This window comes from Diospyros lotus, chromosome 5 (genome assembly GCF_014633365.1).
Source record: "Diospyros lotus cultivar Yz01 chromosome 5, ASM1463336v1, whole genome shotgun sequence".
In the NCBI taxonomy this organism is placed as follows: Eukaryota; Viridiplantae; Streptophyta; class Magnoliopsida; order Ericales; family Ebenaceae; genus Diospyros; species Diospyros lotus.
The window spans coordinates 1-27,076 of record NC_068342.1 but is presented as its reverse complement, the minus strand read 5'-3'; the positions used below and the strand labels follow the sequence as shown (position 1 = coordinate 27,076).

Here is a 27,076-nt window from a genome sequence, read left to right as displayed (position 1 = left end):
ATTTAGAGGGTCTAATTGGGTTTCTACAGCCTCATCAATGCTGATAAAGAAAAATGAAGTAAATGAGAAACCCTATTACTGACGAGGCTATTAAAAAAGAAAAGAGATGCATTCAGATAAAGAAAGACAAACTAAGATAAGAAGGATTATTGAGGAGAACGAGTTAAAGAGAGAGAAAGAGATAAGGCAATCCATAAAAAATCCATGGTTCATTCGTCACCTAGTAAAAAAGAAATATATATTTATTTTCAATGAGAAATACTAGTAAAAGCGTAATTAAAATCATTGAATGATGGTTTGGGTGAAGCTATGGTTGCAGCGGAATTACAAAAGTTTAGACTACAAAAGTTTTTTTTTTTTTGTTTTAAATGTTAAAAAATCTGTCTTTTTCCAAAATTTAGGGGTGCTCTTGTAATTCACTCAATTTTCAAGGGGTAGGGGGGCGGTGACTGGTTCAACGCTGGGAAGAAAAAGTCCACCGCGTTGGGAAAGATTGCACATGGAATGACGGGCACTGGCTCGTAGACATGCCACGCGCGGAATGAGCGAGTGGATGAAACGCGCTATTGTTCCGAAAACGCGCCACTCGTGTCCCTACGACCCTCCGAGGGCCAATCAACCGCTGCTGCTCCACCCTCCCATAAATTCACTCTCATCAGCCCTTTCCCGGATCCGTTCTCTCTCTCTCTCTCTCTCTCTCTCAAATATTGGCCGTTTCTGCGCACGATCCGCGTTCCTTCTGCGCTTACACGGAGGACAACACCAAGCGACGAAGGGAGAGAGTTCATCTACGCCAAGATGGATCTGGCTTCCGATTACAAGTAATAATCGATCGGCGTCACAGTGCGATCGGTTTTTCTCCTCATTTCTGTAAGTTCCTCCAGCGATTTCACCCTCCATGTTTTTAGCTTGAACTCGAATCCTTTGCACAGATCTATGATGTGTTTTGCTCGCTTCCATTTGTTATTTGGTGATTTTTCGCTTATCATTCTGATGCATCGATCGCTACCGCATTTATATTACGTAGGTTCCAAATTAGGGGAAAAAAAAAAAGTTTCATGTGGATGTATGTGTTCGTTATGCACGGATTTGCATTATGAAGAACTAAACAAAGGTGATTTACAACAATAGATTCTGGATAGAATGTGAATCTCCAGGGGCAGGGTAGAAGTTTAGATTATAAAAGCATTTGCATCTCCATACGGTTGTTGGAATGTAATATCTCTTATCCGAATCTGCACTTTTTTATATGTTAGCTTTGAATTGTTCTCTTACTTTATGTCATAGTGTAGTGTTGATAGATAAATCATATTGTTGTCGTTTGGAATATTGGTGAGAACCAAGAAGGAAGTTTTGTGAGATTTTTGAGTTCAGGTTTGGATGCGTTCACTTTTTGAATATCTGTTGAATTTGTTTGCCAAAAATTAGGTAAACATGCTTTGGTTTAAGTTAAAACTGTTTTGATGAAGTTAACGAGTCATGAGTGTTTAGTTTAAATAAAATTAACCAAAAAAATGGTATACAATAAAAGCTATAGAACACATATGGATATGTGAATGTTCTTTGTTTAAGTGGTGTGTATAGGTAAAAGTCATTGACCTGGCTATACAAGAACATGGATTGGATAGTGAAGTTTTGGTCCTAAATAGATAGTAAAAAAAGAGAATAGGAAAAGATAAAAGGAACTATATATGTAGTCCTTTATTCAAGTGACACCATGTAGTCCTTTATTCTGGTTTTCCATGTGTGGTGGTTTTAGTCTATGGTGTTCTTATTTATAACAAAAAATGTGGTCCTTTGGCCTCATTGTACCAAAGTATGTATTTGATGATGAGATTTAGTGCCTTGGTAACTATATATGGTAAATATCAGATGAATCAACTAAAATCTTGCCTGAATAAGCTTGTTATTTAAACAAACCAGACTTCAATATGTTCGAAAATTGGCTATTTGCTTAGCTCAACTTGAAGTTGCCTCTCATCAGTAGGATAAAATATCAGTTATTGAAGTTTGGATCAAATTAATGTTCATTTGATATCAGTAAGACATATATAAACAAATCAAGCTTGGACCAGTGTTTTCAAAAGCACCAAGCACACTTAAGCACAAAAGGCCTATGAAGCTTAAGCGCAAAGTGCAAACCCCAAATGCATGCTCAAGTGAGGTGAAGCGCACCTGAACAAAATGAAGGGTATAAACTTTTAAAAAATATAAACTATTAAAAAGCAATCATTAGAAAGAAAAGATGAAAGGTCTAAACTCTTCATTGAATATGCTGAACTCTTCAATGAAAAGATGAAAAGTCTGAACTCTTCATCTTTCATCAGAAATCTGACATTTCTAGGGATCTGGAGTCTTTATTTTTTTTAAATATATGTTTGATTTTATTCAGATCTTTTTGAGATCAGATGAAAGACATTTCTGGGTAAGGATTCCATACAAGCAGCCACACTGGAACACAAATTTAACCAAATCCAACAGTCCATATTAAAAGCGCACTTTGTAGCCCTTCACAGCTTAGATTAAGGTGTAACTTAAGTGTGCCTTGACTGTGCTCGATTAAAGTCACAGGGCTTTGTCTAAAGGAGTTGGGCTTTGGGCTTAAAGCAAGCTTAAGCTTGCTTTTTAAAACACTGGCTTGGACAACCTACTCCTCAGCTCAACTTGGTTTTTGTACGGCCTAGCTAAGAGGCATGAATCCATATCCAAGAAACTGATACAACACTGTGTAGACATAATAATTTCTATGTTTTTATACTTTATTAGTTGGTTTACATTATATAAAATAGATAAAACCATATAACTTTGCCTTTGACATAGTGGACAGTTAATTGTGAATAAAAGAGTCTTAATGGCCATTTTGGTTAGCTGTACTCATAAACAAGTAAGAAGAAGTTTTGCTTTTAGAATTCTTAAGAACTAAAACTTTAACAGGAAAAGGAAAAGGAACTAATATAGCCCAGTTTTTATTTTCCTATTTTTTATTACATTCTATGCTGCCATCATTCCTTGGCCACATGCATTTTCCCATTGTTTACATTCTCCAGGTATTTACAGATTGGTTTTTCTTCACAAAAAAAGAAAAGAAAAGAAAGATTGTTCTACAGAGATTAAAATTAGGGTCTAGGAAAAAAAAAATTCTAGCACAAAAAATTAAATTAATTGGACCATTTAGAATGGAGCCTGGTGTGTGTTTGGAAGTTTTTCATATCTCTTCAAGTGCATGTACTCCTTAGTTTATGATCATATATGAATCGATGGCTGTTGCAGTGATTTAAGCTGAAACTTGTGAAAACTATCTAAACCCTTTCATTGTCAATTTTATCTTGAAAATACAAGGACCTTTTAGTTATGACATTCTTTAACTTGAGTACTATTCTTATAAATTTCCAAGATCTACCACTGAAATGACCTAAGAAAATGACTGCATTTTCCCACAATGCATGGCAACATCTCTTATGGTTTGACCTAATTCTGCATGGGGGCTCATCCAAGGTTCTAAGAACTGGACCACACTGGCCACTTTGATCTGTAAAATTGGGAACCAGTCAAATTCAAGGTAAAAAACCAACTGGTTTTTTAAGTGAAATGCAGTTGAACCATTGAACCTTGTTGGTTCAAGTGGCTAAACCAGCTGAGATGTTTTTTTTTTTTTTTTTACTTTTGTGCTCTTATATTTTATTCTTAAATGTTTGAAAATATAATAATAATTTGAGATATTTGAAAGGAGTTAATGTCTACTATTTGATTACTATCTATCATTTTGTTAATACATAGATAATTTTTTAAAAAAAATTATTTGTAATTTAAATATTTGATCTTGAATTTTATTTTATTTTCATCGTAAATTTATATTAATATTGGTGTATAAACTTTTTTTGTAATTTTAGAACAATGTTAATACATTTTAAATCTATTGAGTGTTCTGTCATTGATTTTATTTTTTAAAAATTTTCATATCATATTTTAACTAGTATATATGTATTTGTCGTATAAATATATATCTTGGTTCAATCCCTAGTCAACCCTAGTTTGGCCACTAAACTGTGAACCTTTTCCCTTTTCGGTTCAGTCTGATTTTCTGGACATTGGTTTCAACTTTGCTCTGAGGTCACCAATTACTATTTGTGGTTTTTTTTTTTGCTAATTATTACTATCTGTGACTTTTTATCTTTATATTTTTTATTTTTGAAAAATGTTGTGTTCTGCTTGATAGATGATGGATGTATTTAGTCATTGCCCCCACCAGATGCTTTTACTCTTTATTCTATGATTTTGTGTTGTATAGGACATGATGGGCTTTTCAAAAGATAAGACCATGGATAGAGATGATTGGAGAGCTGAAATTTATGTAGCCAACTCCACATAGTGAGATTAAAGACTTGTGATATTGTTGTTAATTTCGAAGGCAAATGATGCTTCTTTTTTTGTCACCTCAACCATTGTTCTTTGCCCTGGTGGTAACCTTAAAATATGATGAGGCTGTTGCCTGCCAACTTTGTAAACTTAGCCATTACCGACTTTGCTTTTTTGTTTGAAGTTCTATGCTAAAGTTTATGGGCTAGCTGTGTTATATTTTGTGCTCAGTCAAAAATATTAATGCACTTGTATAACTGTTAATTTCTTTATTACTTGACCTATTGTTGACGTTGACGTCTGGCTCTTAGTTCAAACAGGCCAGAGATTCAATTGCTCCAGATAGTAGTTGAATAGGCTATGGCTGTCGATGGCCTAGTATCATCTCCGCACCGAAGGTCACAACAGAGTGCACAGAATGTGTTCTCATCTTCATCATCTAGGAGGCAGTACTCAAAGGGGGATGAACTGGAAGGCTGGTCAGCACTTGTCCAGCGGCATCGCTTCCTCCTCACGGCCCTTGCTCTTCTGGCATTTCTCTGTACAATCTATCTTTACTTTGCTGTCACTTTTGGATCGGGTGAATCATGTTCCAGTTTGACAGGGAGTCAGAAAGCGCTGTGCCGTGCACAGCAGGCAAAAGCTGCCATGTCCAAGGGAAAACTAAAGTTCTTTTAGCTTATGGATGGACGACTGCATCTCACATGATAAATGGTGGTGATTCTCTCTAGAAATTGTTTGTTTCTTTAGGTGTTTTGTGGCTTCTCAGGGCCGTCTCTTTGGTAACACACATATCATAGCAGAATTTTGTTCTAGGAAACTTGTGTAACAACCTCGAATAATATTGTTGTTGTGGCAAAGCAAAGCTAAGTTTTTCCTGGTTTTCCAGGAATCTTTTCTCTTTTGTTGCAGTTTTCCCGGAATCATTGTTATCCTCAAGAAAGGAATATTTTTCGGTGATGACTGTCTTGCTTGAGTTTGTTACATCTGATGCCCTCTCCATTAACGGAATATTGCTAAATAGCATTTATTTTAATTTATTCTCTAGTGAGATGATTCATTAGACTTTCAGCTTCTATAGACCATAAGGGTGTGTTTGATTGGGAGATGAAAAGTGGGGATAGAATTAAAATTTTATGAAATTTCAATTCTATCTCATCCCTTAGAAATTTTGACTTCTTCCCTTAGAAATTTTGACTTCTTGATTTCAAGAAAATTTTTTACTTTTTTAATTAAGATGGAATTCGAATTTCATGAAAAAAAAAATTATTTGATAGAATTTTCTAGAATTTGGATAAAAATGAATTTCACTCTATTTTTTACTTGACAAACGCACCCTAAGTGACAAATATATTATTACCCTAAATTAGTATAAATTTGATCGTAAATTTTTTCATTATCATTTAGGTACAATTTTATCTTTCCATCAAATCTATATGCCGGCAAAATCTATTAGCACTTTGGTAAAGTCTTTTAGGGGGTCGAATAAAATATATTCTCATCAAAAGAATATGACAAGATTGTTAGAACGGGAGGTGCTATGGCACACACCAAGAGGGGGGGGAAATTGGATATTTTAAAAATTTTGATAGAACTTGAAAACTTTTTAACCCAATTGAGGTTTTAGTGATTTAAAATATAGAACATATAAAATGACAAATGTAAAGCAAGAAGAATAAATGAGACAAAGGATTTATAGTGGTTCGGCTTAAACCAAGTCTAATCCACTACCTTAGTTCCCACTAAAGATTTTAAACCAATTCACTAAAACCTCATACTTACACAAGTAGACCCTCTAGCTACACAAGCTAAGAAATACAACCTCCTACTTAAACCAAGTAGGCCCTCTAGCTACACAAGCTAGGAAAAACAAGAAGTCTACAATTGGAGAAAATATAAGAGATGAATCTCTTAATTACAATGTCTCTAAAAAATGATACAAGCCTTGAAATGAATAATTACAAGTGAAGATCAAAGTCTTGAAGAGAGAAAATTAAAGCACAATCAATATAAATACAAATGTGTATACGATGTAAGCTCAAATAATTTCCTTTTCATCCATTGGCCTGCTCTTGATCATCTATGACTTGTATTTATAAGCTTCCCACAAGATTGAAGAGAAATGTAGCCGTTTGTGACCGTTGGAGTTGAAAAACTAGCCGTTAGAAGCTTTCTGTAAAAGATATAGTCGACAGAAGAAAATGCATAGTTGACTATTTTTACAAATAAAACAAGATATAGTCGACAGACAAAAAGGCATAGTCGACTATTTTCTAATACAAAAATCCCATAGTCGACAGATACATATGCACAGTCGACTATTGCAAAAATGTGAAGAGAATTTTGAATTTTATGAACAAAAATAGTCGACAGATGAAAAGCTATAGTCGACTATCCTTACTTGATAGTCGACAGATGAAAAAATAGTCGACAGAAGACTTAAATAGTCGACAGATCAAATCAGCATAGTCGACTATTCTTATGCATAGTCGACTATTTTCAGGCATAGTCAACAGAATGAACCACATAGTCGACTATCCATTTTGAAAAAATAAAAACTTAACAAATCCCCATTTTGATTCTTTTGAAAGCAAGTTGAGATTATTAAAAACATATTTATTTTGAATCTAAATACACTCAACCACACTTCAACATTTCTCCTATATAAATTTTCATAACTTTGCTCAAGGAGATTTAAAGATTGCTTTTCTCATTCATATAGATTGATTAAAAAACTTTGTCCATATATATTTACTTACTCAAAGATTTAGAGATTGATTTTCATATAGTCATTATCAAAACCATTATTTTATTTTTCAAGAGTAAAATATCAAAGATTCCATTGTAAACATTTATATGCCTTCACGTAAGAAGCACCAACTCCACTTTTTATATTGATATTTTTAGAGTCAAGTAGTACATATACACTATAAACATGTTTACATAAACATACATTTATTTAGTTGTTTTTATTTTGAGACACATTAATATTGTTAGATGTCCAGCCTAGTGTTACCATATTAATATATAAAAACTTACAATTTTTAAAATGAAAAAAGATGACAGGAACTAATTGATAGAATGCATCAATGCTTAGTCAATCATGTAGGGGAGTCGTGGTAGTTTTCAAAAATAATTCAAAAATACACACGCACAATGAAAATGATACTAAATGACCCTTGCCAGACTTGGTGTAGATAGTCATATGAAAAATATAAGCATCAAAATGAAAAATGGAAGTAATTGTTACCTCACTACATTGAGATGCTACCAGGTGCGCCTGAGATGCACCTAGACTCGAACTCTTTCAGTCACAAACACGCTTTCATGAACAACCTCCTTTCCAAGCTTGTCTACTCCAATGTCTACTTCTTGGCTGACTAAGCCAACCCCCACAGATGTAGAGGGACCAAGTTGGTCCACACCTAAATAGTAATGGAACTCTTTGCCTCAACCACGTGTTAGACAAGCATGGACGAAGGTGATCCAAGCTATGCTTGGCTCTCATGAGATGCAAACCTTGGTTGTCTCATGACCTTTGGATCAACAGAGAGAAAATGGAGTGAGAGGAGAAGAGAAGGCGATAGAGCTGAGGAATAAGAAGAACAGTAGAAGAAAAAGGATCGAGCTTCTAGTTCTTTTCTAAAAATTGGATGAAGGAGGAGATAGCCAAGGCATGTTGTGCAAGCTGCCCTTTCCCTTTCTTTTTTGATCTCCCTCATCTTTTTCTCTTCATTAAATGCGTTTGAGACATGTATGATCACACTCAATGGAACATTTAATGCTTTGTCGACTAAAACAAAGGAAGAAAAACACTCGAGATCAAATCTCGCTCAGTGAAACTATCAACCATTTCAGTCGACCGTTTCATGCATTTCTTTCTTTTGTACCCCTTAGAATTGGGGGAAATTGAAAGCTTTTTTCTGGATAAGGAACAGTCTCTTAGGAGAGAGGTTCTTTTCGGAGAGAGGTCTTTGAGAATAAGTTCTTTCCGAATAGAGGTCCTCTTGAGAGAAAGGTTTTTTTCGATGAAGAAAAGTTTCTTCGAACTACGGACAAAGCTCTCCCCTCAAGCAAATATAATCATTTCTGAAGAGAAGATCTCTCCAAACTCTAAGAATTCTTTTCAAATAGGGCTTTTTTCTAGACAAAACAAAAGTAACACCAAGCCTGCATAGATGCACGACACGTGTCCTTCGGGATCCAAGGAATGTGTCACATGTTCCATCTCGATATCCTCGAGAATTGTGCCCTATAAATACCAAACTACAGGACTCAGAAGGGGATGGGGAAACATTCGGTAACTAGGAGCGGATCCAGAAATCTATGTAGGGGGAGGCTAAAATTTTTTTTTTTTTGAGGTATAAAATTACACATCATAAATTTTGGGGTGGGCTGGAATTTTTTTTTGACTGAATTATTAGTAAAATTTATTATTTTTTACTTAAAAAATTAATTTTTAGATTAAAAAAATATTTTTTTAATATTAAAAAATATTTTTAATTGTGAGCTGCCCTAGTCTTTAGCCCAGGGCAGCTCACGCATGCATCCGCCCCTGTCGGTAACATCCATACACACTTGTTGCATTTACTGTATTTCATCTACAATTTTCTATAGCTGGTACTGACTTAAACATCAAAGGGTCATCGCGGGTGAGTATTCCTCGTGAGCCTTCTAACCCTTTTTGTTGGTATTACCAAGGATACGAAGAAAGTCAATCAAGGCACCATTCCTTTCTGAAAGGATCATATCCTTTCGAAAGCCAAGTCAATCCTTCCGGAGAGACTTCCAGTTCTCTCCAAAAGTTGTCGGTACACCTTCTCGGAAGAGCCACATCCTTCCCGAAAGAATCTCATATCTTCCCAAAAGCCTCACATTCCAGGCATCCTCATTCCCAAAAGATATTCTTTTTGGGGTCTAATCCTTTTGGGAGACTCATTTCTCTCAAGAGACTCATTCCTTTAGGGAGACACGTTTTTTTGGGGATAGTTATTTCTCTCAGGTGGTTTATCTTACATTCTTAACAAGCATTGTCAATCTAAAAAATTGTTCTCATGTTACAAATCTCGATTGTTATATTTAGACCACAACAGTTTGGCGCCATCTGTGGGAAATGCAACACAAAAGTCAAGACAACATGGTGAGGATAACGAGATCTGCTGGCCTAGGCAACCCGCCTAATTAGGCTAGAAAAATTGCCTGAACCCGGACTGGTGCCACGAGCGATCCCAACCAGGTCCACCCCTAGATTCCTCACCCCTTAGAAGACAACATGAACGAGGAAGTCTATTCAGGAGATGTTTCTCATCTCCACTTGAGCCCCCCAAGTTCCATGCTTCTCAATTAGCCCAACAAGTTTGGAAAAAATATCATTTTCAACCTTTTTTTAACTAAAATTTAAAAATTACAATTAGGCCCAAACATGTGTAAGATCACATTCTGCTCGTGAATCCTTTTGTTTCATTCCAAAACCACTTCAGGATTGTTTCTTATGCAAAACTTGCATCATCTCAAGGTTCTGTTGACTTTTTGAAAATCTCTTACAATCATTCAGTTTTTTAGGCTGAATCTTAGATATATTGAAAACTGTCTTTGTTTCAACTTCTTTCAATGTCATAAATCTTATCTCAAGATACTCATTAATGACATACCTTTTTCCTTAGGTATTTATGTATTAGGGCACTCCCTTCCATTAATTCAACAATTGACTACCTAAATTTTCAAACCGATTTCTAGTTCCTTGAACTTATTGAACACTATGCAATACGGGATATTACATTCTCACATCCTTACAAAAATTTTGTCCTCAAAATTTTTCATATGTTCAAAATCTCAAAATTTCATCATTGAAATTAACATCTAATTGATCAAATAACTAAGGCAACACTCAGCTTATTACCTCACTTCAAATGATCCTACTTAAACCAAAGCATAACTATTGGGTTTTTTTTTTTCCCCTCAAGTCAATAGGTACTACCCCCAACCTAAACACCTCAATCCCACATCACCCATATCCAAATTCGTGTTTACCACACATCCATTACTTATTAGGTATGATGTGTCTTTCACAAAATTTCCCGTTGTAGCTCTTCATATGTGGTCACACATATCCCAAAAGGTTCTATATTGCTCGATATCATCATAATTTTTTGCCAATTGTCCACAATCATTTCTATTCTATAGATCCTGAATTAATTCATCAAGATATCTTTCGGATTGATCCTTAAAATATCATTCTACATCACCAAATTAATCATTTGATTTTCTAATCAACATTTTATATCACACTTAACTCTTTTAGGTAACGTGGTTGATATAATCAATGCTTGGTAGGTAACACTTGATCCATACAGTCATCTACTTTCTAAGTTAAAATTTTTCGTCTCCTTAACAAGATCCGTATGCTCTTAACGTCATGACTACTAATGTTCTAAACTTTAAGCCTTAAACCCAATTTTCCAAGTTTACTCCTAAGCTAATGCATATGCTAAGATCATGAATGCATCAAAATCTATTTGAACAAAAATCAGTGTACCTTTTGTCATTGTCGGGTAATCCTCTTCGTCTTCTCTTGTCAAGCAATAAACTCGTCCAGTGCAAGGTCCTTGTGCCTCATATACCTTCCCAAGTTGCTCTATCTTTTGTCTTTTCGGACACTCATTTGCGTAATGACCAGTTTGATTACACGTGAAACATGTAATCCCCATCCGATTCTAGGTCAGAGGTTTCTCTTTGGTTTTAGGCCAGTCCTTCTCCTTATGTTCGTTTTCATCCCATGCATAATAGTGGACATGTCTCATGAAGCATTGTTTCCCTAGATGTACCTTGTTACATCGGGGACACGGCTTATCGTCCCTACCATTCTTTCCTCCTAGCTTATGCTTCATGCCTTTCGAATATCTTTTCTTATCATCTGATCTTATCAATCTTACACGCAGTAAATTCATCTCAGTAGATAGAGCCCTATCCAACTCCTCGTTGTAAGTATCAACGGCTCACGAGCTAAGAGCTTTTCGATTTGCTCACTGAATTGCAAATGTTGGAGCAGCTTTTCGGTTTGCTCCATCCAGTACTCAGCCATACTAGGGTTATCTCCTGCCCTTCCTCTAAACACCGAGGGTCTCTGTCGGCGATATTGATCTAACATATGGGAGGGTGTCTTGGTAACTTGTTTCTTGCCACACAGGTTAGCATGTTCTCTAAGATCCTTTCCATTCAATTAAGCCTATTCTCACTAGGACTAGATCTTTCTTCTTGCCGTCCATTGCTCATGGCGTGATTCGTAGAGCGACCACGGTGACTGCTACTACTACGTTCCTTGTCTTGTCTATTGAAATTCATGTTTCTTTGGGTACCGCCATCTAAAAAGAAAAGATTGTGATAAAAATCTTCTCATTAGTCAATCACTATATCCCTATCATCAAAAACAATTTTCAGAATTCTCGAATTCTACTCTAAAAAACACCTATCGAACCATTCTAGGTTTCTTATTTTGGACCATATCCTAGGATCCTCAATCTATACCAAATCATTCTTACACTCGAACCTCGATGATTCATATCATCATTCAAAAACCTAATCTTGACGGCTAGGTTATGTGACATTAGACTAACTATCCATGACTTGATCATTCTTGATAACTATTAGTTATCCCGTAAGGATTTCGACTAAAACCTTAAATCAACAGTCTCTAAATTCCAAATAGGGTTTCACTCTATGAATTTGATCTCTCAACAGTCCCCCTAAATCTCCAACTAGGGTTTTGCTAGTTGGCTCTAACTATATCATATTGCCTTACGTCTCTATTTAGAGTATCTAACTTAACGTTCACTCTGATACCAACTGTAACACCTAGTTTTTCCTAAGCGCGACATTAACCCGGGATTTTGAGAATATTTTTTTCCAACATACACTTATCATAAATCATTTCCCAATAATCCCATTCTACCTTCTCAGCATATCAAACTTAATAATCAATAAGGTAAGACATGTAATATCATCACATATGCAGAAGCAAGATTGAAACCTCAAATGATATATAACTATGAATTTCTTTATTCATAATATGGAAACCATACTGTTGTCTAACTTGACATTTTCAATCAAAATACATAGAGACTCATCTCTCAACAACAACTACTAAACACCTCAAACATAGTCAAAATAGATGTTAAAGATCATGGACCATCCAGGCCTAATCTAGTCTTCCTTTTGGACCCAAACTTGGCGCAACGCCAACCTGCCACAGCATCATTACAATCCCACTGGATATCCGCATGCCAGCCTCAGATCCCGTTCTCATTAATGGTGGATCTCATCCACATTAATGAGGGTCCCGTCACCATCATGCTACCACTTGGGAACCTCCATCGGCACCGGATAGCCAGTCCCATCACCTGTAAACGCACGATTCATGCATGCATAAGGACATCTCCTCCTTCTATATCAACTAGTTCTCTTCAGAGCCCAGATATGTTCTGATCTCTGACCTACAAATACACTGCTTCACTTTACTCTCTTACTCACTCGACCATCGGAGTGCTTGCAAGTGCTAGTTGCCCCCCGAACGGACCAGTCGTCGAAGCCCACGCCTCACCTCCGATTGTCCTCTTTTGGTTAAGAAGGAACATCTGGCGCCCACCGTGGGGCTCAGTAAAACTTACCTACCCCATAAGCTCACCAACAACCTTTCGAACTAACCTCCCCGCCACCACGCCATGGCACTGGCACGAGCCGGAAACACCTATGCCCAAAGGTTAAGAGACGACCACCACCGCCTAAATCCCCGCACCCTTTCCTACATTGACTCACCCCCAGCCAGTTAGATAACCAAGATTGTTGACACTGTTGCTGGAGGTTTCACCAACGGAGTGCTGAGCTCGACACGAGGTCAATACCCTCATGCAATCATGATGATAAAAGATGTTAAGAAGAAACCAAGAAGAATGACCTGACACCCCGCGATCTACTTCATGGATAAAGATCTAGATGGAGTAAATCCACACCCTAACAACCCCATGGTAATTTCGGTTATCTTCATGAATTTTTTGATAAAGAGGATTTTGGTGGACCAAGGCAACTTAGCTGACTTGTTATACCTATCTACCCTGAGAAGAATAGACATCTCCAAATGAAAGTTGGAACCCTTTAGTGAAAGTTTGATCAGATTCTCAGGTGAGTAGGTAAGTGTCAAGGGATACATAGACCTACCAACCTCATTCGGGATGGCTCCGTTGGTCAAGACCATCACTATCCGGTACCTGGTGGTGGATTGCCAGGCGCCGTACAACGCGCTCCTAGGCTAACCATCTCTCAACGCTTTGGGCACGGTAGTGTCCACTTCCCATCTGTCCATGAAGTTCCCGGTATCTAACACCAAGGTCGGGGTCATCCACTCTGACCAAAATGAGGCCCGACGATGTTACCATGACAGCCTCGACACCCAGGGTCCCGAGCCTGGTGAGGACGGGAGGAAAGCTGATGCCTCTGGTAGCAAGCAAGCGGCGGGCGTCGGCAGCTAGGACCCTTAGCACCGTGTGCATATGATCGAGCTAGACCCGCGGATCGAGTTTTCAGATCGACGACCCCAACCTACAGAAGAGCTCCACCATGTGAGCTTGGGTCCTCACCCAAAGAAAATCGTCCGTATAGGCTCCACATTATCAAATGAGCTAAAGGAAATGCTTATTAGCTTACTCTGACAGAACGTCGATCTCTTTGCTTGGACTCCCATTGACATACCCGAGATAGATCCACTTGTCATCTGCCACAAATTGGCACTAGATCTAGAGACCAGACCGGTTGCCCAGATGAAAAGAAGACTGGGAGAAGAGAGGCGGCGCGCAGTAGCCGAGAAAACAACCAAACTCCTAAAGGCCGGATTCATCAGAGAGGTCCCATAAACAACATGGCTCGCCAATGTGGTCATGGTGAAAAAATCCTTAGGAAAGTGGAGAATGTGTGTTGACTTCACCGACCTAAATAAAGCGTGCCCAAAGGATTCATACCCGCTACCCAACATCGACTGCCTTGTGGATGCAGCCTCCGGGTATAGGTACTTAAGTTTCATGGACGCCTATTCTAGTTACAATAAGATCCGGATGTACCCCAAAGATGAAGAAAAAATATCATTCATCACGGAGAATGCCAACTTCTGTTATTAGGTCATGCCATTCAAGCTAAAAAATGCAAGAGCAACATATCAACGACTGATGAATAAAGTATTTGCCAAGTAGATCGGCTGAAACATCGAAGTTTATGTAAATGACATGGTAGCCAAGACTTTAGAAAAACATGACCATTGCTCGGACCTAATCGAAATGTTCGCACAACTCCGGCATCATAGCGTGAGGCTTAACCTTGACAAATGCGCATTCGGAGTGTAAGTCGGTAAGTTTATGGGATTCATGCTAACTTGCTGAGGAATTGAAGCCAACCCAGACAAATGCGAAGCGATCCTCGCAATGCGCAATCCTGCTAACCTGAAGGAGGTCCAACAGCTAACCGGCCAAATAACAGCTTTGTCCTGCTTCCTTCCGAAGTCGGCCGACCGGGAAAAGCCCTTATTCAAATGCCTAAAAAAGTCAACTGAGTTCTAGTTGACAGAAGAATGCAAAATTGCTTTTCAGGAACTAAAAGCCTTCCTAGTAGCCCCTCCATCCTTTTAAGACTAGAGCCCGGAGAGGAACTCTCACCTACCTCTCCATCCCTACTAACGCCCTTAGTGCGGTACTAGTCAAGAAGGAAGGCAAAATGCAGTGGCCAGTATACTTCATTAGCAAAACTTTTCAAAGGGCTAAACCATGGTACCAAAAGATTGAAAAGCTAGCACTAGCACTGGTAACGGCAACCTAAAAGCTCATGCCATATTTCCAAAGCCATCAGATCACGGTCTAAACCGATCAGTCGATCTGGCAAATGCTACAGAAGCCGGAGCTTTCGGGGAGAATGATTGCATGGTTAGTCGAGCTTTCCGAATTCGGCATACAATACCAGCCATGAAAGCACATCAAATCCCAGGTACTCTTCGATTTTTGTGTCGAACTGTCCCCTCCCGAGCTCAACCCGGAACCTAACCCTTGGGTACTATTTGTCGATGGAGCCTCTAACATAAAAGGAAGAGGGGCTTGGTCATCTTGGAAGGACCCAACAGCCTGATTCTCGAACAACCACTATGTTTCAACTTAAAAACAACCAACATTAAATATGAGCTACATTAAATATAAGCTCATAGCCGATTTAAGCCTAGCAAAAGAAATCGGAGTGTAATGCCCCACTTTCTCGGGGGCGTTATAACTTTGGTCAATTCTAGAACAATAATTTTTTTCTTTCAAACTAATCCTAAATCACATCATTCCTTGAATCTGTCCTAGAATTTCCAATCATTTTCTCGAAAGAGAATCATTATACACATCAAATGCAGAAGCAAGGATCGAATTTGATATCTTAACATTGATCATAAATCAATGCTTACATCATCGTTCCTTAACATAACTTAATACATAGCATAAGTTCTCAACTAACATTAACCCTAAATAGGGTTGTACATCATCATTCTTTCAAAACATCTAGAATTCAAAGTAGCAAAAATTAAATACATGGGCTACATTACATACATTTCATTCATCATTCAATTCATCATGCACTTTGTTAAGTGTCATTTTATGCCTCATTCATCATCGTATCTGCTACAATCTCTATCTGGAACGTTTGAATATTCCAAGGGCAAAGCCCAAGTTAGATGATGAATCATCTAAGTAAGGGTACCAAATATTTTATCATGTATGTATGCAATGTCTTACTTCATCGTAGGGGTCAACTGTACCCTTCATGCTACTCATTATTTTTATGGCTACCTCTTTCAAAGCCGGGGTGTATGGGGGCACTTTTGGTAAAGTAGCGGTGCTAGTTCGTACTCCCAACGGACAACATGCGCGTGATCAACGATATCAACATGTACATATGCACATTTCATCATAGCATGTAAATGTAATCTACATGACATATTCACATCAAGACATGACAACATGATAAAATCATTTACTTAAAATCAGGTTTTTGGGTGGAACCACTTACAAACCCATCATTTTCCATAAAACTAAATCCAATTGGGAAGTACCACTTACATTCTCAAGCTTATCGGGCTACTTCGATATTTGTGCCTTATCTTGAAATTCGTGCATCGCTTTTATTTATGTGCCAATCTCAAAATTCGCACAAGTTACTTCAACTTTAAGCCTCAAAGCATCTTAATCATCATATTTATTTAAATAAGTATTAAAACCTATTTTTTCATAATTTCTTGCATTTTCTTTATTTTTCTCTCTTTTTCTTTCTATTTTTCTCAATAAATCCATTCTAAATATTTCTCAAATATTTTCTCAAATATTTCACTATGACAATTCATAAAATAATATTCTTGAATTTCTAAAATTTTCTAGAAAATTTTACTTACCTTAACTTAGCCTCTCGGGCCTTCTCGGTATGCATGTCATATCCTTGAAACGCGAGTAAATCCTCAATTCCTGCGCACCACCTTGATTCTCGTGAACCACCATGATTCTCGTGCACCTCCTCAATTCTCGACCACCGTCTCAATTTTTATGCGCTACCTCAATTTTTGTGTCTGACATTGAAAGGTGTGCCCGAACAATTTTTCTTGCCAAAATCTCCGAAATATTACAAAATCTCCAAATCCTATTTTTTGGATTTTTTCAAGATTTTTTTTCCATTTTTTCTATTTTCTTTTTCTTTTTTCTTTCTTTCTTTTCTTTTTTTTTTTCTTTTTTTTTCTTCTCCTTTCTTCTTCCTCCCATTTCATTTTCTCCAGCGCGCCTATCCTGCAACCTGCGCATGGCTCTAGTGCACTAGCCCGGCCACTGCCTACGGCCCCTCGTCGCCGCCAACGCCTGCCACCACGGCCACGTCGATCGCCCCTACCACTGGCAGCCACCGTAGCTCCTCCCTTACTCGCTGCCCACTTCCATGGCAGGCCGTAACCATACTAGCACACACCACCGCCGCCTCATGCTACAATCGGCCAGCCCCTGGCCATCTCCACGGCTTTCTCGCGCTACCACGCTGTTGCTCTGTCGGCCTCCCTTGCTTGTCACGGTGCTTCCACGGTTGCGGCTATGGTTGCTAAAACAGCAGCTTCGCAGCTGCCATGGCCATGCCTCCATCTCTCTCTCTCTCGATCTCTATTATCTCCCTCACAATCTCTTTCCTTATCTCTCGCATTATCTCGGCCAGCCAAGCTCACTCCCTGCTCTTATTCCCTCGGCCATTTGATTTCTAGAGAAAAGCCACTGCTTGCTCTCTTCTTCACTTCCATTCTCCAATTCTACCTCTATTTATAAGCCCTCAACAACTCTTTCACCTCATTGCCCATACCTTCTTACGTGAAGGAGACTCCAATTCAGCCATCAAAATTGCTGGGCATGGAGATTTGTAGAGCATGGCTGGAGTTGCAAACCGCACGTGTGGATATAATATATCTATATAATACACTTACATATATGAGAATTTACACTTTTAAACCCCATAATTCATCTTAATATCACTTGATTAATTCCCTTATCGTAACTATTCCCTTAAACATCGAATTAATTTGCATTTCGATACTAAAAATCCAAAATTAATAATCAAAACTTAGTCGAAAAGGACGATTTGCCCCAGTGTCCTCACCGGGCTATTGTTTCATCTCGAAACCACTGAAGGGTTGTTCATTACGAAAAATCGGAGCCCCCTCAAGCTTCCGTTGACTTCTCAGAAGTCCCTTACGACAATTCAGTTTTGCAGCCTAAATAACAGTTGTATTTTAGCTGTACCGAAAATCGTTCCCGATTCGATTTGTTTCGATATCATAAATCTTATCTCGGAATGCTCATCAAGATCATATCATTTTCCTTAGACAATTTCACTCCGAGGCATTCCCTATAGTCGATTTGGTACTAATAATTGCTATCAAGCCAATTTTTTAGTATTCTAAACTTGCTTAAATTACGTGGCAACCTTACAAAAATATGGATTCTTACACGAAGCATCTTGGTTAATCGTTAAGAGTGACTCCCAACTGGTAGACAACTAGGTCAAAGGCGAATTCCAAACGAAAGAACCACAGCTTGGCCGATACCTCTACAATTTCAGAACCCTAACTGAATCTTTCGACTATTTCAAAGTTGAATATATTCCCAGGGAACAAAACACACAAGCAGATCTACTCTCAAAGCTTGCCAACACCAAGAAACCTAGAAACAACCAGTTAGTCATACAGGAGGCCCTGGATTTACCCACCGTCACCCTTCCAGACATACAAACGGTAGAAGTAGCGCCCGAATTTTGGGGAACTCCTATCATCCTATTCCTATGGCACAGGACGCTCCCCGCAGATGTCGAAAAAGCCAAGAGACTCAAAAGAACAGCTTGCTACTTCAGTCTGCTCGAGAACAAGCTATATCGAAAGGGTTACTCCCTGCCACTTCTCAAATGTGTTAACTTCGACAAGTCCACCGGCATCATGACTGAGATATATGAAGGAGTATGTGGAGGCCACCTCGGTAGGTGATCCCTGGCAGCGAAAATACTAAGAGCCGAATACTATTGGCCAACAATGAGGAATGACTGTCTAGCCTAAGTGAAACGTTGTGACAAGTGTCAAAAGTTGGCAAACACACATCATTCCCCCTCGAAAGAGCTCCATAACCTCGGTAACCCTTGGTCGTTTTACAAATAGGGGATAGACATCCTCGGACCCTTTCCAATCGCAGCAGGACAACTTAAATTTATGGTAGTGGCAATCGACTATTTCACAAAATGGATCAAGGCTGAGCCCCTGGGCACAATCACCGCTGAAATGATTCGCAGGTTCATCTAGAAGAATATCGTTTGTCGATATAGTCTCCCTGGGGTGCTAACAACGACACTCAATTCACCAATGACAAACTCCAAGACTTCTGCCAAGAACTTGGTATCCGCCAAATCTTCACCTTGATCGAGTACCCTCAGACCAATGGTCAAGTCGAGGCCGCCAACAAGGTCATACTGGTAGGATTAAAGAAACGACTAGACAACATGAAAGGAGCCTGGTCAGACAAGCTTCCCATAGTCTTGTGGTCATACCACACTACCACTCAAACCTCGACTAAGGAAACCCTTTTTTGACTCACTTACAGGTCAGAGACTATGATCCCCGTCGAGATTGAGGAACCTAGCCCCAGGTTACAGTACTTCCAGGAGGACAGTAACAGTGAAGAACAACGGGCCGACCTCGACCTTATCTAGGAAATTCGAGACCAAGCCCAAATTTGTGAACAGGCTGCCAAGCAAAAAGCAGCTCAGAAATATAACAAAGGAGTTCGTCTTAGACAATTTTAAGAGGGAGACTTAGTTCTAAGAAAGATTGAAGGCCCAAGGAAACAACCCTCACAGGGGAAACTTGGTGCCAACTGGGAAGGCCCTTACCGAGTAACTAGTAACCTTGGTGCAGGGGCTTACCACTTAGCCTAACTCTCAAGAAGGCCCTTGACTAGGTCATGGAACGTAGCGAACCTGCGAAAATATTACAATTGAATGACTGCCTTCTTGTAAATCATTCAGAAAATATATATTCATTTATCTTCTGTCAAAATCTTCACATAGGCCCAGACCCAAAAGTTTCTTTTCTTATTGCAGGTCTCGAGTCACCTCAGTTTGGTGCCTTTGGCCTCGAGTTACCTTAGCCTATCTATAATAAAACTTTGTATCAAACAAGCCTTGGCGGATCTCGAGTTATCTCGGTTTGCTGCCTTAGGCCTCGAGTTATCTCGGTCTATCTACAACAAAGTTTTGTATCAAACAAGCCCCGACAGACCTCGAGTTACCTCGGTCTGTTGCCTTTGGCCTCAAGTTACCTCGACCTATCTACAACAAAAACTTTGTATCAAACAAGCCCCGGCGGACCTCAAGTTACCTCGATCTGCTGCCTTAGGTCTCAAGTTACCTTGGCCTATCTACAACAAAGTTTTGTATTAAACAAGCCCTGGCGAACCTCGAGTTACCTTGGTTTGTTGCCTTTGGCCTCTAGTTACCTCGGCCTATCTACAACAAAGCTTTGTATTAAATAAGCCCCGATGGACCTCGAGTTACCTCGGTCTGCTGCCTTTGGCCTCGAGTTACCTCGGCCTATCTACAACAAAACTTTGTATCAAACAAACCCCGACGAACCTCGAGTTACCTCCGTCTGCTGCCTTTGGCCTCGAGTCACCTCGGCCTATCTACAATAAAGTTTTATATCAAACAAGCCCCGGCGGACCTCGAGTTACCTTGGTCTGCTGCCTTTGGCCTCGAGTTACCTCGGCCTATCTACAATAAAGTTTTGTATCAAACAAACCCTAACAAATCTTTAGTTACCTCGGTCTACTGCCTTTGGCCTCGAGTTACTTCGGCCTATCTACAATGAAGCTTTGTATCAAACAAGTCCCGATGGACCTCGAGTTACCTCGGTCTGCTGCCTTCGACCTCGAGTTACCTCGGCCTATCTACAACGAAGTTTTGTATCAAACAAGCCCCGGCGGATCTCGAGTTACCTTGGTCTGTTTCGCGAAGTCATCTCGGCACTTCCCTCTTTGTCACTTAAAGCAGCATGAAGCTTATTCAAGTAAAAGAACGTCGGAAGCTCCGTTGATCCCGCTAAAGCCCACCACGGAATAGACGGACACGGCAATTCTAAAATCGTTCGATACTCACACTGATTAAGCAACCAAACGTTGTGACAAACAAAGTGAAGGAAAAGTACGAGATACCTACATTCGGGAAAACTTTCATTTCATTACAAAGCATATCCACAATACAAAAACTATTATTACGCTTTCGACGATTCATTTGCAACAAAAATACAACCAAGCGAGTTCAAAATTCTATCCTAACCAAACTTTAGCACAACAAGACCAATGTAGCTAACTAAGGTTTAGCACAGCAAGGCCGACTCTATTGTCAAATACTATCCTCTGTAGAGCCCTTAGCAACTTCGCAATGAGGAAACCCTGGCCCAAAGGGGATCTTTATAAAGATTGCTGAAGAATACCTACACACATCCCACAAATTTACCATCACCAAGCTACCACCTGTCACGCACCTAAGGGGTCACCAGTTATCACCCAGATAGCGCCCTCACCCTCTAGGAAAAGCGCCTTCGAATCCCGAAGCCATGCGCTGTGTGAGTCGGTGCGTAGAGAATATTACCTCGCTTAGTTATCTCAGGCCGACCTCGAAACGACTCCAGAATCGCCATCCCAACAAAAACAAAATCAGCTCAACCAATCGCCTCAAACCCACTTAATCTGACTCTCTAAAACTACCACACACAGTAAAATTTACTCGAACTTCCCTTTTCTAGCTCGAATGCTCGTTACTCGAGCCTCTGATCTAGGGGGCTGTGGACCGTCCAAGCCCAATCTTGGCCCCCTTCTCAGGCCCAATCTGGTCTTCCTTTTGGACCCAACCTTGGCCCAGCGCCAACCTGCCACAGCATCATTGCAATTCCACTGGATATTCTCACGGCAGCCCCAGATCTAGTCCTCATTAATGGCGGATTCCATCCACATTAATGAGGGTCCCATCGCCACCATGCTACCACCTGGGAACCTTTACCAGCGACGGATAGCCAGTCCCATCACCTGCAAATGCATGACTCATGCATGCAGGAGGACATCTCATCTTTCTATATTAACTAGCTCTCTTCAGAGCCAATGTATGTTCTGATCCCTGACCTATGGATATACTACCTCACTTTACTCTCTTACTCACTCGACCATCGGAGTGCTTGCAGGTGCCAGCCGCCCCCCGGACGGACCCGTCGCCAGAGTCCTCACCCCGCCTCTGATCATCCTCCTTTGCTCAGGAAGGAACATATCACAAATGTAAACAACGGCCACATCTTGATAACGACTTTTCCCTTGGAGCCGTTGCTTTCACTTGGAACGTTTGAATATTCGGGGATATAGTCCAAATTACATGTTGAATCATCTAAGTGAGAGTTTAAAATATTTTCATGAATATATGCAAGACCATGAACAAACTGATATATCTCGACATGTCCCAACCCAAGAGAATCTCATACAATGCTTAACTCATACCACGGGGAAAGAACAATCTCTCCAAAGATAACATAACCACATTAACATATTGGCAGAACACAATCCTAGCTTAAGGAGGGTAAGATCAATGCATCTCCCCGACACCTCGGGAACAATCGTTGCCACTTCCGAAACATTTGGATCAACATCAACGCAGGAACCCAGCACACCATAATCACGTCAAGGATTACGCTCCCACTCAAAAGCAACCCAAAAACACTACCTATTTCCAACACACATGCCAATTCCATAACCACAACATGTAACGATGCATTACATAAAACGACATTTCAATGCATGTATTTTAATGCACATGTAAATAAATATTTTGGATGAACCATTCACATAAAATCAACCTATTACAGGTCAAACCATTTGTAATAAACAAATCATGTATAGGGTCTAACCACCCACAATAAACCAAGTTTTTGGTAGGAACACTCACATTAAACGTAATTCAAAATACCTCAATTCTCGTGCCCAATCTCGATTTTTATGCTAGGCCTCAATAATCGTACTATTACTTAACTTTGAGTGTCAATGATCCCTAGACATCATATTCATTCAAAGGAATATCAATATCAATTTTTTCATAATTTTCCCTTATTTTCTTCTCAAAAATTCCAAAATAAATATCCCCTCAAGTATTTTCTCAAATTTTCCACCACCATAAATCATAAACTATTTTTCTAAAAATATTAAAAATAATTTTAGGAAAATACCTCTTTCCACGCATCCTACGCATGAAGACTCGTGCGTGCACTGCACATGCCAGTTGTCTTCTTAGGAGAGCCCCTCATCGCCGGCGACTGAAATTTTTTCCCGATCACACCACTTTGTAGATCTTTTCAAGTTGATCCAAGTGGTACCTTCCTTTGCTTGAAAAACCTACCATAAATGCTCCAATTGAACGGCCAAAGCCTTGGTTTTAATAACCGATCATGATTCCGGCCAAGTTTAAATCCCACTCAAACTTCCTTCAAAACCTTCCAAATTCTCTAGAAAAATTCTCCAAGACACAAGGAATAAAATCCCTCTAGCCAATCTCTCAAAAACTCTCCAAAACACGAGCAATTTGAAGTAGAAAATGCTTGAAACCCTCAGCCCTATTTATATTAAAATCCAGCCATTCCTCGACTAATCACCAGCCAAGCTTGGTCCCCAAGTATCCCTAACACATCTTTAATGACTTGGGGCCTATCCTTAAGGGTCTATGGCGGCTATCGTGCATAGTGCGACGGTCGATTTTGTTGCAGTGTTCATATTACAAGTTCTAAAAATTACACTTCCACCCCCAAGCTTCTTTCAAATTCTATTTTGGCCCTCATTTCAAGTCTTTAAGTTTTGATATTTTACCACTTGAGCCCCCCCAAGTCCCATGCTTCTCAATTGGCCCAACAAGTTTGGAAAAAATATCATTTTCAACCCCTTTTTAACTAGAATTTAAAAATTACAATTAGGCCAAACATGTGTAAGATCACGTTTTGCTCGCGAATCCTTTTGTTTCATCTCGAAACAATTTCAGGGTTGTTCCTTATGCAAAACTTGCATCATCTCAAGATTTCATTGACTTTTCAGAAATTTCTTATAATCATTCAATTTTTCAAGCTGAATCTTAGTTGTACTGAAAACTGTCTTTGTTTTGATTTCTTTCAATGCCATAAATCTTGTCTCAAGATACTCGTTAATTTCATACATTTTTCCTTAGGTATTTACGTTCCGAGGCACTCTCTTCCATTGATTCGACAATTGACTACCTAAATTCTCTTCAGTTCCTTGAACTTACTCAACACTATATGCAATATGGGGTATTACACCTATAGTAGGTACGAGAACTTGTATACGACTTTGAAAGTTTTGAATTGATCTAGATAAACAGATCCCTCAATCAACATGTTGATGCATTGTCCAAATTGGCGACCACAAAAGATACATCAGGTAGGTTAATCCATATGGAGATCCTCCAAAGGTCAAGTGTGGAGGAGAAAGATGGGGTCGTCACAATTCATTGTGCCGAAACCCAGGAAGATTGGATGGCACTCGTACTAAAATATTTGCTTAACTAGGAGCTCCAGACTCTCATCTAGAAGCAAGAAGGTTGAAGACCAATGTCACACGCTTTACAATGGTGGGATAAAACCTGTATAAGAGAGGATACTCGATGCCCTTACTAAAATGCCTAGGACCCCTAGAAGCTCAACTGGTATTGGAGGAAGTGCATGAGAGATATTATGTGGAACATCTTGGAGGACAAGCCCTACCAGGAAAAATTTTGTAGGCAAGCTTCTTTTGTCCTACCCTACGACAGGACGCAACAAAGAAAGTTCGAACATGTGACAAGTGTCAAAGGCATGCACCATTGACCATGAAGCCCCATATTCCAACCATTGTAGTTTGCTTGGTAGAGGCTAAACATATTGGGCCCATTTCTTGTAGCTTTAGCCCAAAGGAAGTTCCTACTGGTAACTACCAATTATTTCACGAAATGGGTGGAAGCTAAGCCTTTGGCCACTATAATGGAGAAGAAAGTAGAAAACATGGTGTGAAAGGATATTATTTGTCACTTCGATATTCCCTGTATCCTCAACACCGACCATGGCACATAGTTTGATTTCGGGGCCATCCCACTACAATAGAGAAACTCTATGCTAAATGAATTTGGTAGGAGACGGAAGTCTAGGAAGAAACTTGCCTTATGGCTTGTGATCCACCCCTCATGCACAATTGTTGTACACATTTCATTTGGCTTAGGGAGCCTAGCACGGTAAGAAGAGGGGATGCGATAATTGTCCAATAATTGGGTAACTTCATCCGCTGATAGGATGGAACGTTTACCCATAAGAAACCGACGGGAGCCACTGCTTGGGATAGGGGCTCAAAAATAAACTTTTCCCCCAGCCATGACTAAAATGGCAGGGGCTTAAAACAAAAAGAAGGAAAGAGGTATAAAGTTTTTTGAAAAGACAAAAGATTATTTTCGTAGAGACGAAGATTCTTTCTGGAGAGACGAGGGTTCTTTCTGGAGGGATGAGAATTTCTTTCCGGAGAAATGGAGATCCTTTCCAGAGAAACGAAAACTTCTTTTGGAAAAGACGAAGGTTTTTTTCAGGAGAAAATAAAATTTTCTCAAGAAAAATGGTTACACCAAGAGAGAAAAATACTGCGTGAAGGGATTGACAGAAATTGAGGCAAGAAAAGTTACCAAAGTAAAGTGAAGAAAGTTCTTTCGAGAGAATAAGGTTTCTATTGGGAACTAGTATAGCCGAAAGAATTCTAGAAAGAAATCACAAAATCGTAGTAACACACAGTGAAAAGCATGAAAATGATTATCATCATGGCATTTATAACTGAAGTCTCTTTGGAAGATAGACAGTCTCAAGGAAATTCTCCTCGAAGAGAAATTATCTCCAGAGAAACAATTTTTCCAGATCCGAGTTAAAAATCCCCTCCAGACCTACGTTTTCTCTGCAGTGAAGTAATTCTTTCAGAATAATGGAACTTACTCTTTCATTCTACCCAAGGGCAAAATAGAAGAGTAGGGGGCAATTGTTGTACCCCTCAGAATTAGGGGAAATCGAAAGCTTTTTCTAGCTAAGGAACAGTCTCTTGGGAGAAAGATGCTTTCTGGAGAGAGGTTCTTTCTGGTGAGAGGAAGTTTCTCCGAATTGTGGACAAAGCTCTCCCCTCAAGCAAATATAATCCTTTATGAGGAGACAATCTCTTTGAATTATGAAAAATCCTTTCCGAATAGAGCTTCTCTATGGACAAAGCACAAGTAACACCAAGCCCACGTAGATGTGCAACACGTGTCCTCCTGGGATCCAAGGAATGTGTCACGCATGTCCTCTCAACATTCTTAGGAATCATGCTCTATAAATACCAAGCTACAGGACTCAGAAGGGGATGGGGGAACATTCGATACACACTTGTTGCATTTATTGTATTTCATCTGCAATTGTTTACAACTAGTACTAAATTAAGCATCGGAGGGTTATTGCAGGTGAATATTCCCTGTGAGCCTTCTAACCCCTTTTGTTGGTTTTTCCAGGGATACGAAGAAAGTGAATCAAGGCACCATTCCTTCTCGAGATGATCATATCCTTTCCAGAAGCTGAGTCAATCTTTCCCGAGAGACTCCCAATTCTCTCCGAAAGCTATCGATACACTTTCCTGGAAGAGCCATATCTTTCCCGAAGCCATCTGGATCCTTCCCGAAAGAATCTCATTTCTTCTTGGAAGCCTCACAGTCTAGGCATCCTTATTCCCAAAAGATATTATTTCCAAGGTCTAATCCTTTTGAGAGACACAATTCTTTCGGCAGACTCTTTTCTTTCGAGATATATGTTTCTTTCAGGATAGTCCTTTCTCTTGGGTGGTTTATCCTACGTTCTTAACAAGCATTGTCAATCTAGAAAACTGTTCCCACATTACAAATCTCGATTGTTGTATTCAGGCCACAAGACTTTCTAAGTTTCACCAAATTGTATCAAGGCCCGCCATTAACTCTTAACGGCATGCCTCGTTAATTCTTAATAGTCTATTTATGTTAACTCTTAACAATTTGTTTATCCATTTGTTAACTTTTTAACAACACATCCATCATCATT

General features: G+C 39.4%; 1 protein-coding gene across 2 annotated transcripts; it reads left to right on the top strand.

The window, feature by feature from the left end:
- Positions 1–620: 620 nt before the first annotated feature.
- Positions 621–5,316, top strand: LOC127802849 (uncharacterized). Of its 2 annotated transcripts, none has more exons than XM_052338900.1 (2): positions 621–870; positions 4,677–5,316. In XM_052338900.1, exon 2 carries the CDS (start codon positions 4,717–4,719, stop codon positions 5,032–5,034), a length of 318 nt encoding a protein of 105 aa, XP_052194860.1. In that variant the 5' UTR covers positions 621–870; positions 4,677–4,716; the 3' UTR covers positions 5,035–5,316. The 2 variants fall into 2 exon arrangements, with proteins under 2 accessions (XP_052194860.1, XP_052194859.1); XM_052338899.1 differs by having other exon boundaries at positions 622–870; positions 4,668–5,316.
- Positions 5,317–27,076: the final 21,760 nt, after the last annotated feature.